Source organism: Calliphora vicina, chromosome 5 (assembly GCF_958450345.1).
Source record: "Calliphora vicina chromosome 5, idCalVici1.1, whole genome shotgun sequence".
Lineage (NCBI taxonomy): Eukaryota > Metazoa > Arthropoda > Insecta > Diptera > Calliphoridae > Calliphora > Calliphora vicina.
The window spans coordinates 41,369,430-41,384,903 of NC_088784.1; the positions used below are offsets into that span (position 1 = coordinate 41,369,430).

At 29.8% G+C, this 15,474-nt stretch overlaps 1 protein-coding gene across 3 annotated transcripts in view; it reads right to left on the reverse strand.

Annotated features, from left to right (window-relative positions):
- Positions 1-15,474, reverse strand: part of sns (sticks and stones) — a 376,839-nt gene that overhangs the window by 144,514 nt on the left and 216,851 nt on the right. Inside the window, exons 17-18 of one of the 3 annotated variants that reach the window (XM_065510854.1) lie at positions 13,564-13,752; positions 8,498-8,644 (exon numbers count right to left, since the gene is read on the reverse strand). In XM_065510854.1, the coding sequence (XP_065366926.1) occupies positions 8,498-8,644; positions 13,564-13,752 (336 nt within the window). Of the gene's footprint in view, positions 1-8,497; positions 8,648-13,563; positions 13,753-15,474 lie in introns of all 3 variants that reach the window. The other 2 variants (XM_065510852.1, XM_065510853.1) reach the window with 2 other exon arrangements.

Sequence of the window (15,474 nt, forward strand, 5' to 3'; positions counted from 1 at the left end):
AATAATAATAACAAGATAAAAAAAAGTATGTATTTATGTTGGGATGATGACATAAGTGAAAAATGATAATCTTGCCACAACAACATGGCCAACAATGAATGAATGAGTGAACAAACCAAACGAGCGAACCAACGAATGAGTGGTGAGCGGTAAACAACATACAGCTGTAGTAAACATCACCAACACCACCATCAGCATCGGCAACATCGTCAGCAATAAACCACATACAATGCCAGCCATAATAAAGCAGAATTTCCTATGGAACCACAAACAGGCTGGCTGGCTGCTTGCCTCACTGACTGAATAGATGGCTGTTGGAAAAAGCTAGTTGGCTCCCAACCTGCCTATAGGGATTAAAATTAAAAATACAAAAAAAAACAAATAAACGAGAATAATATAAACCAGGGAGTAAATTCCATATTGTGGTAAATTTTTTTAAAGCCTGCTGCATAACTACAACATGTTTCTTTACATATTACTACTAACTCTTAGTATGTCGCCCTGTCTCGTTGTCTCCTCCACTATTTGATAGTTAATTTTTTTCCAATGTTACACCTAATGGCCAAAATAAAGGGGACGTAAAAAAATAAAATCTTTTAATAATAACATTTGTTTTAATTCTCATCTTTAGTTAATTTTTGGTCATAAAAAAAAATCAAGTCAATATCTCAATTAGATTAAAAAACAAGTAAGAGTGCTATATTCGGCTGTGCCGAATCTTATATACCCTTCACCAAATTATACTCCAAAATTTTAAATATTTTTAAGTAAACAAAATTTATTTTTTTTTCCAGTTGTTTTTTGAATTTTTTGGAAAAAAAAATTTTCGATTGTTATTAAATTTTTTTTTTAAAATTTAAAATTTTTTTTTTTTTAAATTTTTCAATTTTTTTTTTTGTTTTCTCAATTTTTTTTTTTTTTAAAAAAAAAATCTGGTTCAAAATTTTTTTCCCGATTTTGACCCATTGTAGGTCCAACTTACTATGGTCTTATATACGTCGTTGCAAATGTCTTTGAAATATCTATCATTAGATATCCATATTGTCTATATTAATGTCTTAGTAATCCAGATATAGGTAAAAAAATAGGTCAAAAATCGAGGTTGTCTTGGTTTTTTCCTCATATCTCAGCCATTTGTGGACCGATTTTGCTGATTTTAAATAGCAAAATTCTCGAAAGCATGTCTGACAGAATTATTGAAGATTTGGATCCCGAAGATATCTGGGGTCTTCAGAAAACTGATTTCAACAGACAGACAGACAGACAGACAGACAGACAGACAGACGGACAGACAGACAGACAGACAGACAGACAGACAGACAGACAGACGGACATGGCTTAATCGACTCCGCTATCTATAAGGATCCAGAATATATATACTTTATAGGGTCGGAAATGAAAAATGTAGAAATTACAAACGGAATGACAAACTTATATATACCCTTCTCACGAAGGTGAAGGGTATAATAAGCCACTTTTTAAACTCAGTCCTTCAAAAAAAATTTCACTTTTTCATATTTTACTATAAAATGTGACTAAGTCAGAACCATTGACTTGTTGTTGAATAAAATATAAAGAAACTTTATCAAAAAAAAAATCTAAAAATTAGCAATATTTTTGAAATACTGAGTTTTAAAAGTGGCATATTTTTGAATCTAATTGAGATATTGACTTAATTTTTTATTGTAAGACCAAAAATTAACTTATCTAAACAAAAAATATTAGTTCGGAATTAATGTGTATCAAATTGGCCCTTATATTTGCAATCCTATTAAAATTTTTATACAAATTGTAGTTTTAGAAATACAATAAATCTTTGGGGATAAATAGGGAACATATCGCCGGCTTAACATGAAAAGGCTCTAAGTCCACTTTTTTTAGAAATTGAGATTTTAATGCAGTAATGTACAATAAGTACAAATACATTGATTACAAAGAAAAAAATTGGAGTTATCTCGCTTTTTGTTGTTGTTTTGTAGTGAAAGCGCACAGTTCAATTTATCACAATTTATCACAAGAAGAAGCTCTAAGTCCCAAGAACAAGTAAGAAAAAATGCCCAACCATTTATTTTTTTTAAAATTTAAAAAAGTAATTTTCGGAAGAGGGTCTTATTTGGGAGCTATTACTAATTATGGACCGATCGCCATCAAAGTTATTTGCGTTGAATTTTATGTGTATACCAACATTTTTAAGAGATTTATGCTCGTTAAAGTAATTTTTGGAAGCGGCCCTATATGGGAGCTATGACTAATTATAGACCGATCGGCATTAAATTAGGTGACATGATTTCAATAGTATTTCCAAGTATTTCGGGAGGACATTTGTATGGGAGCTAGGGGAAATAATGGACCGATTTCAGCTAGTTTCAATAGGCTTCGTTCTTGGGCCTAAAAAGAGTATATATACCACATTATATCGAAATGTCTTCAAAATTAATCGATTCATAAAGTGATTCTGAGGGTGTTAGACTAATATTTTTGAGCGTTACAAACATCTACAAAAACGTATTATAGCTATGTATATTCGGCTGTGCCGAATCTTATATATCCTTCACCAAATTGTGCTTTAAAATACAAATTTTAAATATTTTTAGGTATCCAAAATTAAAAAAAAAAAATTTTCAAAATTGTTTTTTAAAATTTAAATTCTAAATTGTTTTTTTTTTCAAAATTATTAGTGAAAAACAAGTAGGAGAGCTATATTTGGCTGTGCCGAATCTTATACATATATCCTTATTAAAAAAGTTTTTTCCAAATTTTTTTTTAAATTTTTAAAATTTTTTTAAATTTTTAAAAATTTAAAAAAAAAAATTTATGGAAAAAAAAATTTTTAGATGAAAAAAAAATTCGGGTTAAAATATATTTTTCCTGATTTTGACCCATTGTAGGTCCAACTTACTATAGCCTTATATAAATCGTTGCAATGGACTTTGAAATTTCTATCATTAGATACCCATATTGTCTATATTAATGGCTTAGTAATCCAGATATAAAAACTAGTAAATAAGAAATGAAAGACAAGTTCTAAGAAAAAGAACTAAGTCCTAAGTCCATTTAATAAAAAAGAGTTAAGTCACCATTTCGCCCAAAAAATAGCAAAAATATACTATTTTTGGAATTTTTAAATTGAAAACCGTTTATTTTTAGATTCATTTGGTATATTATTGGTAATTTAGTTGTCTAAGACCCCTTTCACACTAGGCAATTTAGTTGCGCAAGTCTCTTGTGTTTGTAGATGACAGAGGAAATGTCGGGTTAAGGAGAAGAAAATTTTAAATGCTGTTGTTGGGCAAGAGACTTGCGCAACTACATTGCCTAGTGTGAAAGGGGTCTAACTAACAAAAAAAAAATTCGACTCCAAAGGCGAATCAAGGTATGGCACAATTTAAATGTTGAAATGCCTATAACTTTGAAATTATAAGAGCTAAATAGAAAATGCAAGCAAAATTATAAAAATCGGATGGAAAGAAAAAAATTTTACATGTCGAAGGTACCCTACTTTGAGCCTCCATAGCGCCGCTCTGGAGCATTTGTAGGTCCCATTTTAATAACTTAAACTCGAATTCATTTCCAAAAAATTTCGATTCTGCCCCACTGTGTGCCGCTAGACTGACAACTGCCTTTTAATTATACACAAATCGAATTCAGACAAATAATTAAATATTAGAGAAAATAATTTTCTAAAATGAATACAATGACTTTTCTTTAGTAGTCAATGCAGAACTGCTGGGCTGTTCCAAGTAGGAGAAAATGTTTGTGTTTATATGCGAATAACTATCGTGGTTTATGGCAGTGTTGTGGTGGTAAAGCCTGTTGTCATTATATTTTTCGTTTTTTCTATTTACTTTTCATGTATTTTTTGTTTTTTTTATATCTAACGCAAAGCTGCTTTTGTTTTTATTCGTTGAAGTTAAATCAACACAGTCTGAATAACACAACTTAACAAAACGCCAAAATACAGTGGGTCAAAACATAGATTGTTTGATTGTTTTATAAACTTTTTCTAAGATTAAAAATTTATTCAAGCATGTGATGAAAAACGATCGTTTTCAAAACTGAAATCAATCTTGAAAACGATTTAGGTGTGATGAATTTCGATTGATTTCATATTCCATTTTTGTTTCATTCCGAATCATTTTTATAGCTAAAAACAACTAAATAAAAAAAATTAATTTCGATAACTTCCCTTTGAAACAAATTGGAGTTTGAAACTAATATGACAAAGCAAGTGCCTAGCCTGACCTACCGCAATCGGGATTTTTAGCCTACTGTGCCTGGTATTGTGGTTAAGTCTAAAAGATAAAACTATTTACTATTGTAAATATCAACAGCTAACAGAGAAATGTACAAAAAAAAAACATGTAACAAGGACATAGACATACAAATACCCACTAACACTATTACTTATATACACTGCCACTCACATTCGCAGAAACACATGTCCATGCACATAACGTTTCAAATGTTGGAGACACCAAAATACACAAATTTACCACCAGCCACTGACATAGAGGATGGAATACAATTCGTAGTACGAGAATAAACTCGTAGTAGTCCTATAAAATGTATTAAAAAACTACTTGTTTGTTATTTAGATTGTTTTCTTATTTTTTTAGTTTTTATTTTTGTTCGTATACTTTTACTTGTATATAAAATTTATGTAACGAAAAAAAAAACTTGTACATATTTACTCACACATACAGTTGATGCTACAGCTAGAAAATGTATTTATATACACACTTTTTTTCAATTTAGTTGTTTTAGTTGGATTTGAAGTCAGCAGTAGTAGTTCTTGTACGAGTATGTCGGTTGTATTTATTATTAATGTAGTAAGAAATCAATATAATGGTCATGTTACACAATAATACAAATACTGTTAGTTAGTGAGAGTGTTTGTTTCAGTTTTAGTCCTAATGTAAATGAAAGAGAAAGAAAGAGAGGGAGAGATTTGTGTTCTAAATAAACACATTAGTGTGCGTAAATATCTAAGCTTCATTCATTTAAAATTAATCTGTGTGTGTGTATATATAGATATCTAGGATATAGTTTTTTACTTGTTAGTTAAACGAGTTTAACACGTTGATAAGAAATTTAGGCGGACTTTAACCAATGATTGTGTTTTTCAATAACCAATTATGAACTATCAATTTTGTTAGAATTGCCATACTTGGAAGAGTGGAGGAGATTTTGCATTTATGTATAAGAGTATCTGGAAAATAATTTTGTCTTTATGTTCCATTCAGAGGGGACTATATTTAAAAAAAATAATAAGTTCTTTGGAAACATTGTTGTCCTAAATATCGAGATAAATAAGGGTATATCGCACGTGACATACAACGGAAGTAATTTTGAGGTACATGTAGAAATTTGCAAATCCTGAGAGGCGTTAAGTTTTTTTTAATTTCCTACACTAAACCAAATATTTTTCCTTTACAATCCGTCAAATAATGTAAATAAAAACAAGTAAGAAAATATAGTCGGTCAAGCCCGACCATAAGATACCCTACACCAATCTAATTATGCACTAATCGCCATAAAATTAGATGGCATAACTTCTGTATATATTAAACCTATTTGTGTTGAATTTTATTTGAATACCAAAATTTTTAAGAAATCTATAATCATTAAAATGATTTTCGGAAGTGGGCATTATATGGGAGCTATAACTAATTATGGACCGATCGTTATAAAATTTAGTGACATGACTTTTGTATATATATATAAATTATTTGTTTATTTTTTATTAGGATACCAATATTTTTAAGAGATTTATGCTAGTTAAAGAACTTTTCGGAAGTGAGCCTATATGGTAGCTATGACTAATAGTGGACCGATCATCACAAAATGTGGTGATTCGAGTTTGACTTATGTATATAAAAATTATTTTTGCAGAATTTGGTTTGGATATCTATACAACTTAGGTATTTATGAGGGCAATCGTATGGGGGCTAAGAGAAATAATGGACTGATTCTAACGAATAGGCTTCGTCCTTGGGGCAATATAAGAGCTTGTACCAAATTTTGTCGAATTATCTTTCAAATTGTGACCTGTAGTTTGATTACAAGGTTTACGTGGACGGACAGACGGATGAACGGACATCGCAAAATCGACTCAGTGATCCTGAGCAGATTGTTATACTTTAAGGTGGGTGTTGGGACAATATTTAGGCATGCTACAAACATCAGCACTAACCCAATATAACCTCCCGACTATGGTGGTGTAGGGTATAACAATCGTTGGATGATGTTATAATAAATAAAATGTAATATCGTACGTGACAGATTTTTCTCTTATAGTAAAACAATATATATTCTGTAAATATATGTATGTATACAAAAGCTAAAATAATAAACAGAAAATATATATTCGGTTTCAAAAAACAATTTCAGCCTAACTATAAAAGCCTTAAAGTCGATTTTAAGTCCATAAAGTTGGCTATTATTTTAAATTTCGTACCATAATACAAATTTGAAATATAATTTAAAATGTTGTTTTATTATTTCAAAAAAAGCTTTTTATTTTGAACTTTTATGTACATTTTGTTTTTTTTAATTTTTTGAAATTTCCTTTTTTTATTTGCATTCATTGAAAATTTTTTTCAATATATGTTGGAAAAAGTTCTGAAGCTTTTTTCAAACAAAAACAAAAGTTCTATTCTAAAATAAAGTCGACTTTAACAAAAGTTAACTTTAAAATTTCTTTCATAGTTAGGGTGTTTGATATTAGCAAAAAAACAATCAGAGTCAAATTCATTTCATACTAATTGTGTGCTTAGTTTTTGCAGAAATCTTAGCCTAAAACATACCAATTAAATTAAAAAATTAATTATAGTCAGTTTAAACTATCATTTTTGTCCTTAAAATGTTGTAATGAGCTATAAATTCTTTCACATAAGTAGTAATTTTAGTGTTTTTTCCTATTCAAATATTTTTTTTTAGAAAAATTTTAAGGGTTTTTGTTTCTGCAGTCCTGGTTGTCATTCTCGTGAAAATCAACAAGTTTAGTTTAAGCTAGGTTTAAAAAAAGAATGTAGATTATCTTTATCCCAAAAACTAGCTCTAAGTGTGTGTGAATTTTGTGCAAGCATTAAAGGTTTAGTTTTGTTGTAGTTTTGCTAGTTCATACATATGTACATATTTATTCTATGCTCGTACCCTGCAGTTCTGCTTATTTACAATAAAATGTAATATACTTAATGTCTGAATGGAACTGGTGATATTGCTGGTAAAAGGTAATGCATAGGAAACCAATTTAAATTAGAGATGTAACTAATAGCATAGTACACATTTAGCTTTTGTTACTTTAGAAATTACAGGGTGTGTATTAGGGTGGCCCCTATTTTTAAAGGACGATCAACAATTGTGGACCTTGGAAGCATCGAAAATCGCAAAACTGCAAAATAAGGGCCACCCTAGAGTGTAGTAAATATGTGCTTATTGTTTAAGTAAGTATGTAGTTGTTTAAGAACTTAGTTTTTTGTGTTTATTTTCTTTTTCTATTCAGCTTTTTTTAAATTATTTACTTATTTTGTTGTTGTTGCTGTTGTGAAGGATATTTAATTTCCGGATCATAGCATTTGCAAAAAGTTGTGTTTCTCTCTGCTTTGCTCTAAACTACATTTACACACACAGTTTAGCTTAAACTTCATTCTTGAGTAACTTTTTGTTTTATAAATTATTTAAATTGTAAATTTAACTTTTGTGTTTTTGTTGTTTAGGATTTATTTGTTTGCTTTTGCATTATAATTTCGTATATGAAAACATGTATGTATGTATATGTACATAATTTTAAATCTGCAATGCACAATTAATTTATGCACACAAAACTAGTGTGCGGTCATATATTGTGAATCTAATCAAAAGATAAAATTTTAAATAAAACATGCACAGACAACCAGAGAAGAAAACGAAAGATTGGCTGATAGTTAAGAAAGACTATGATAAGAATTAAAATTAATATAGTTTTCGTTTGGGAATTTAAAGAAGAATTTTGTATAAATATATTATCCATTTATAGAAATAATTAGTGGTAGTATCGAAAATACACTCGATATGAGGAATATAGTATGTTGACCAACTATTAACAGTACAAGAAAGGTTGTCGCAAGAAGGTATCATATCTCCAATCTTTGCCGTAAATATAATTCTTGTACTAGTAGTTTCATATGTTGCTTACTTCCTGCATCTACATAAAATGAAAGTGCTTACCGCAATAACTGAATTCATGGACCAAAGAGAATGACAATTCATGACAATTTAGAACATTTTGCTTAAATCTAAAATGATAAATTCCACTTACCTTTTAATTAGTTGTTAATTTCTTTTGAATAGTTTTAACGTAGTTATCATTTGAATTTCTTTTATAAAAATCATAGATAAATAACTCACCTCAATTCAAATGTACAACTACAAACTTAATTATAAACTACTAAATGATAAATACATACTTAGAACGAAAAAAATAAAATTAAAATTAAAAAAAACAAAAAACACAAACCTTTTTTACGCTTTTGATGGACAAAAAACCATGCCACCAAAGCAGCATTAACCAATAGAAAACCAAAAGCTGCCAGTGAAATGCCAATTATGACTAGATTTGGTGTATTTGAATTTTCAGTTAATTCAGCTGGTAGCAGTTCTAAACCTTCTTCAGGGATTCCCGTATGAAACGTAAAATACACGCACACGAACAGACACAATCAAATTAAAATTACACACACAGATAAATGAATGCAGCAAGCAGCACACGAGCCAGAAAATAACACAATAAATAAATGTAACAAAAACAAAAAAAATGAGAAAAAAAATATAAAACAAAATTATAGTTGTAAAATAAATTTAGTAAAGAGACATGTTTAATGTTTAAATACGAATGTTGCTTGATAAGTTTAAATTGTGAAATAAAAATTTTAATTATTTGATCGTTGATTTTTTCAAAACTTTTATTCTCGAAGCGTCGACAACGATATCATTATCTAGTCATTATCAGGCAATATCGATCGATAAACGTTATTCTTAAGATTATCTGCAATTTCTTGTATTTATCTTTCGAAAAAATTTTCGAGAATTATTCGATATGAACATATTTGTTTGACATTTACGAACATTTTTGTTTGAGAAACCCCGTAAAAAGGAACGCGTTTTAGTTGTTCGGTCGGTTATGATATTTATGTCGAATTTTTTCTCGATACCGAATATTTTTAACAGATTTCTGAGTGATTTTCGATAGGGGCCTTATATGAGAACAAGATAATTAAAATACTTAAAATGATTTCGATTTATCCTGTTAAATTTTTAACCGATTTTCATCAAATGGTGCGCTATATTTAACTTATTTATTAGCGTTCAAGTTCAATTCCGGAAAGACATTTGTATGAAGGCTAGATCATGTACCTTATCAACAATTCTGAATAGGTCTTGTTTTTGAAAAAATAGGGAACATTTAACAAATTTAATTGAATTAGGTTAAAATTTGGGTTTCTAGATTTTACTTTTGAATATGTAAATAAATTTCAACCCTGAATTACTCGCAAATATTAAAAATTCATTAACTTAGTTTTCATTTAAAATGTATCAAACAACCTTCGTATATATAATAGGTTTATGCTGCGTATTAAAAAAAAAGAAACAATCAACAAAACAAACAGCTGATTGAAGGAGTAGAAGATGAAAATAATAAAGCACAAGTGCACAAAACCAGATTAGGAACTCAAGGGAACCAAACAACAACAAAAAAAAAACCAAAGTTCTTCTTCACATTCTCTGCTTTGATGCTGAACTTGATCATCCCAGCAACCAAGTCAAGAACATTGTAGATGGTGGCAATGCTGCCATTTACAAAATATTTATACATAACGATAATAATGATGATGATGCTGATGATGATGAGAACGTTAATGTTGATTATGAACCAAAAACTGAAAATATGCTCCAAATACCAATAGAATAGAATAAAAAGGAATACAAACACAAAATAAAACATACATAAAAATAAAGCTCATAAAGCGCATCACGTGTCGAGGTGATTATGAGTCCTTTATTTTTCTTTTCTTTACACTTTTTCTTCTTGATTTACTTATTTAACAGATTTTATTTCCTTTTCTGCCATCAGGGAGTGCAAAAAAATAAATGAAATGTAACGCAACGAATACTGCCATAAAATCAGACAAAATTAGCTAAACAAAATAATGAGGCATGTAAATAAAAACACACTCACACACACTCCAAATGGAACCAAACAAAAGCCAAAAGGATAAGGACGATGAAGAGAGTAACGAATAATATACTAACTATACTATACTTATACACATAAAATACGGTTGTTGTAAATTAAAAATAACCCCTTTTTTGTAAAAGGAAATTCATGTTCATGTTAAAAGTTTCCTGGTTGAATTTTTTTTTTTTACATTTATGTAGCTGTGTATTCTGCATTTGGCTTCCTATCGAATGAATTATTTAAAATTCAGTAAAAAAAAAGACACAGCCACACAGAAATTACTCCAAAGTCAAACAGAATACAGTAAAACGTTTTTATTTACTGAAAAGATGTTCCGAAAAAAATACGAAAATCAAAGTAAACGGAAGTATGGCAGACATTATTATTTTTTTTACAAATGCAACAACTCCGCTCATATTTATAAATAGATTTTGTATAAAATATTTATGCTTTATTATGAAAATATATATAAAAGTTATCAATATAAATGTATTTTTTTTACTTGCATACACATCCGGCATAAAACTACTAAATATACTTACTTTTTTAGTAAATTTACTTTAACTTTAATATTGAAGTAAAACATATAAGTCTAAGTAAAGTATAAGTAATTCTGTTTAAGAACTATTCACAATGAAATTTTGTTCACAAATCTCAATGCCGATCGAAGGGCCCTAGGACTAATTTTCTCTCGTTATCAAATGCCATCATTATTAATATCTATATATTTTATTCGATATTGAATAAGTGAATCAGTAAAAAAATATATGGTCGTACACAAATATACACACACTAAAGTTCTTATCTTCTATATATGTGTATAAAAATGAAATGGTCGATGTATGTAATGGCATCATGTGAGAACGGCTGGAGCGATTTGGCTGATTTTTTTTTATTCGATTCGAAATTTTCAGAAAGAAAAAATTCAAAAATTCCGAGTAAAACTCGGAAATTTTATAAAAGTCTGAATTTTATAACTGTAATAAAAAATCTTCCTAAAGTATACAGTATAAATTAAGATATTTTATTTGCAAATAAATAAGAACAGGCAGGTGTATGTGGTGTATTAGTTGAAGAACTAACATTAGTAAATGCTACCGGGCGAAGTTAAGTATTATTTTTAATAAATAGTAGTTTGTGAGTTTCAATACCTTTCATTATTTAGCTGTAATTGAGATTTGAATTCTGCTGATTTCAGGAAAAACTCATTTTATTTTCTATATTTTGGTGAATGACTGGATGAAGTACTCTAGGTTATTTGGTTATTAGGGAGCCTGCTATCAAATCCCTATCTGGTATCGACTCGATATCAAGATTGGTACATGAATGCCGGGTATCTCTTAACGAGATGGCGAGACATTCTATATACACACAGTTACTAAAGTATACGTACGATCGACTTTTTGGGCCTTTTTTTAAAAATCTATATATTTTAAAATACAAGGCCTAACTCATTCATTCACTCACTCACTGATTCACTGACTCATCAGTCATGAGTAAGTGAGTGAATGAATAAGTCAGGCCTTGTATTTTTATATATATAGATTTTTATAAAAAGGCCCAAAAAGTAAATCGTACGTATAATTTAGTAACTGTGTGTATATATAAATATATATATATTAATTCCTGTTGTTCCTAGACCACGAGATATTCTAACCTGGAGTTATTCTGTGTGCCGGGTCACTTTGGTGTACTAGTCTGCTCAGCTCAGATGGTATAATCTAAGAAATTGCTCGATATCGAAGCTCACATGTCCCGTTTTTGACCATCATAGGTAAATGTTCCTCAAGCAGATATCACGGGCTAGACTGCGAGTTTTGATATCTACGATTACTGATTGGTTGTCATGTTAGGGGACTGAATACTGCGACTTCTGTTGCTATGATGAAGACGAGGAGGAAAAGGTTGAACATCTCATCTCTCTTTTCCCCGCTCTATCGACTGCGATAATAGGTAGTCGTTTTTTGCTGCATTCATAACCTAACATAGATCGAGTCCATTAGTTTAAGGATATCATCACAAGCATTTGCCAAGAGATAGCTGTGAGTCCTTGAATCATAACATTGAATAATTTACCGACAGTAAGCAGTTGGGGACTAGATATAGCTATGGATTGAAAAACGTATGCAGCATTTTCCAAGTACAAACCTAAAGCAGCTGTCATAAAGGTACTTGGTACTACAAACATTAGATCGAGGATATGTTATGATGGAAGAAGATGGTGTTTGGAGGTAGAGGAGAACATCCTATCTTTCAGAATCTGGAGAACTTGAAGACTACTAAAAAGCAGATACAATTTATGTATGGAGTAAATGATGAAATGTCAAGAAGAATGATGAAATGTCAAGAAATGTCATCCATTGACAATTATTTAGGACAAATTTTAATCATGGAACGCTATACTTTCTGTTAACTTCATAAAGTTATAGCAAAATTTGATAACTGAGTTGTTGTGGCCACAAAATAATGACATGAGTAATCTTTGGTTTCAGCATGGCATCTCGATCCACACACCCAGTCATACAGTTAAAGTGTTGCATGAAAACATTTTACGGTCGCGAAAAATATCTAGATTTGGCGATTTTCTCTGGAGCCGTTTGAAATACAGGGTTTACGTGAAAATTGACGATGTCATTCACGTGTTTTGCAGAATGTGCTTCAAAAGTTGGTAAAATGTGCTAGAGCTGGATATTTGCGGAACATCAGAATATCATCAATAATTAAAAAAATAGTTTTTTGCTTCTAAGTACTGAACATTTTTGGGTTGACTTGACTCTCTTTAGAAAGTCGATATGTATTTCAAATGAACTCAAGAAAAATGTTTTTGAATGTCTACTATAATACAATTTTTTGTGAATTTCGATAATTTCTTTATAAAATATTCAAATTGATATGAATGCACTTGTACATCCTTTGTAAAGATAGGTATTATTTCCAAAAAGTCAATTCCGTTTTTAATACAAGTATACTCTTAATACCTATGTAATAAAGTTTTGCGTATTTTTTGATATATTTTCGCTATTTACCCAATTTAATGTTTTCGCTATCAAATACATATCTTCCTATAAATAAAACTTTAATATACATACATAATATATATATCTACATGTATAAGTTATAAAATTCGTAATATAAAGTGTATATAACTATGTAATAAATTAATATACAAACATAGGTACATAGTGTAATATACATGGACTAATCATTATAAAATTAAATTCATTATGTGGTGTGGATTGTTTTTTGCTCCCTTAACTAAGTAAGGGCATTGAGTTCAGAGAGTGTGTCTGTTTTTAACATTTTAAATGTAATAATGTATGTATGTGATAATAATTTGGATACAGTACCTCGTTTGAGACGATTTTGATTACGTTTATGCAGACAGCAACCTATGATGAGTATATTCAAAGCCACTATTGTTATGCCAGATGCTACACCAACCAAAAGTAGTAGACCCGAAGTACCACCCAGTGGGGTGGCACTCGTTGTGGGTGGTCCACCCAGAGACGAGGCCGGTTGTGATGGTGGCGGTGCTTCTGTAGCGTTTTATTAAAAAAATTGTTATCCAAACGAGAATAGCAAAAATAAATGCAGCATAAAAGACAAAATTAATATAACAAAAAAAAAATAAGAGAGGGGTAAAAAGAGAAGAAAACATATACACACAATGAAATATTTATGTATGTACTAAACAAAGTATTTTATTACATGTGCATATTATAAACGTCCATATATATGAATATTAGGGCGCATCACAAAAAATCGTAAAGCGGAAAGTGGTAAGAATCTTCGAGGAATTTTTAGCAACTTTGCAGTGGAATCCGTGGGTCTAAAATGGATTCCGACCTTGTGGAAATTCAAAAAAGGTTGTGCTTCATTTGAAGAGGAGTTTTACCAATTTTTATTTTCAGTTACACAAAGTTTTCAATTATAAATAATAATAAATTGAATATAACAAGGCGAATTTACAGAATGTGACGACAGAACTACAACAAATACAACATATACAAAAACAACGGGTACTTTGTTTTTGTAAAAAGATAAGTGAACTGTCAACGTTGCCTGTGGTTATTTTTGCTTTTGGGTTTGTTGTATTTTTCGCCACAACAAACACAAGTGAATTGACAGTTCACTTGTCTAAGCAACTGAATAAAAAAAATAATCAGCTGTTCTTCTGTCGTCACCTTCTATAGATTCGCCATGGAATATAGCGTATATAAACTGATTAACATACAGCAAATGCATATAAAAATATACAAATAAAATACAAAAAATAACAAAATAAAATGTTGTAGGATACAGTTTAACACAGTCAGATGTCTTAATAAAACAAGTAAGAGAGCTATATTCGGCTGTGCCGAATCTTATATACCCTTCATCAAATTATACTTCAAAATACAAATTTTAAATATTTTTAGGTAAATAAAAATTTGTTTTTTCCAAAGTTGTTTTTTTAATTTTTTGGATTTTTTTGTTTCGAATTGTTGTTTAAAATTTTTTAAATTTTATAATTTTTTTTTTAAATTATAAAAAAAAATTATTGTTTTTATTTTTTTTTGGTGAAAAAAAAATTTGGGTTAAAAATATTTTTTCCGATTTTGACCCATTGTATCTCCAACTTACAATGGTCTATCATTAGATATCCATATTGTCTATATTAATGACGAAGTAATCCAGATATAGGTCGAAAATCAAGGTTGTCCTGGTATTTTTTTTTTGCTGATTTTAAATAGGAAACTTCTCGAAAGCATGTCTGACAGAATTATTGAAGATTTGGATCCCGAAGATATCTGGGGTCTACAGAAAATTGATTTCAACAGACGGACATGGCTTAATCGACTCCGCTATCTATATGGATCCAGAATATATACCGCCCAATTATGAATTAAAAATTCCGCGGGAGTTTTTTCCCATTGAATTTGAATAGGAAAAATTAGAAAAGGGGAAAAACTCCCGGGGAATATTCATAATTGGGCTGATATACTTTATCGGTCGGAAAATTATATTGTGGAAATTATAAAGGGAATGACAAACTTATATATACCCTTCTCACGAAGGTGAAGGGTATAATTAATAGAACTTGGAGAACTTAAATGAAAGTTAAAAGTTGCACAGAGAAAACAGATTCGTAATGGCAACCGAATTTGTTGCCAATCGAATGATTCGGTTGCATACATAGAATTTTTCGGTTTTAGCAACTGAAATCAACTGAAATCAACCGATAAAGAAGAATTTCAGTTGAAGCAAACAAATTTTTG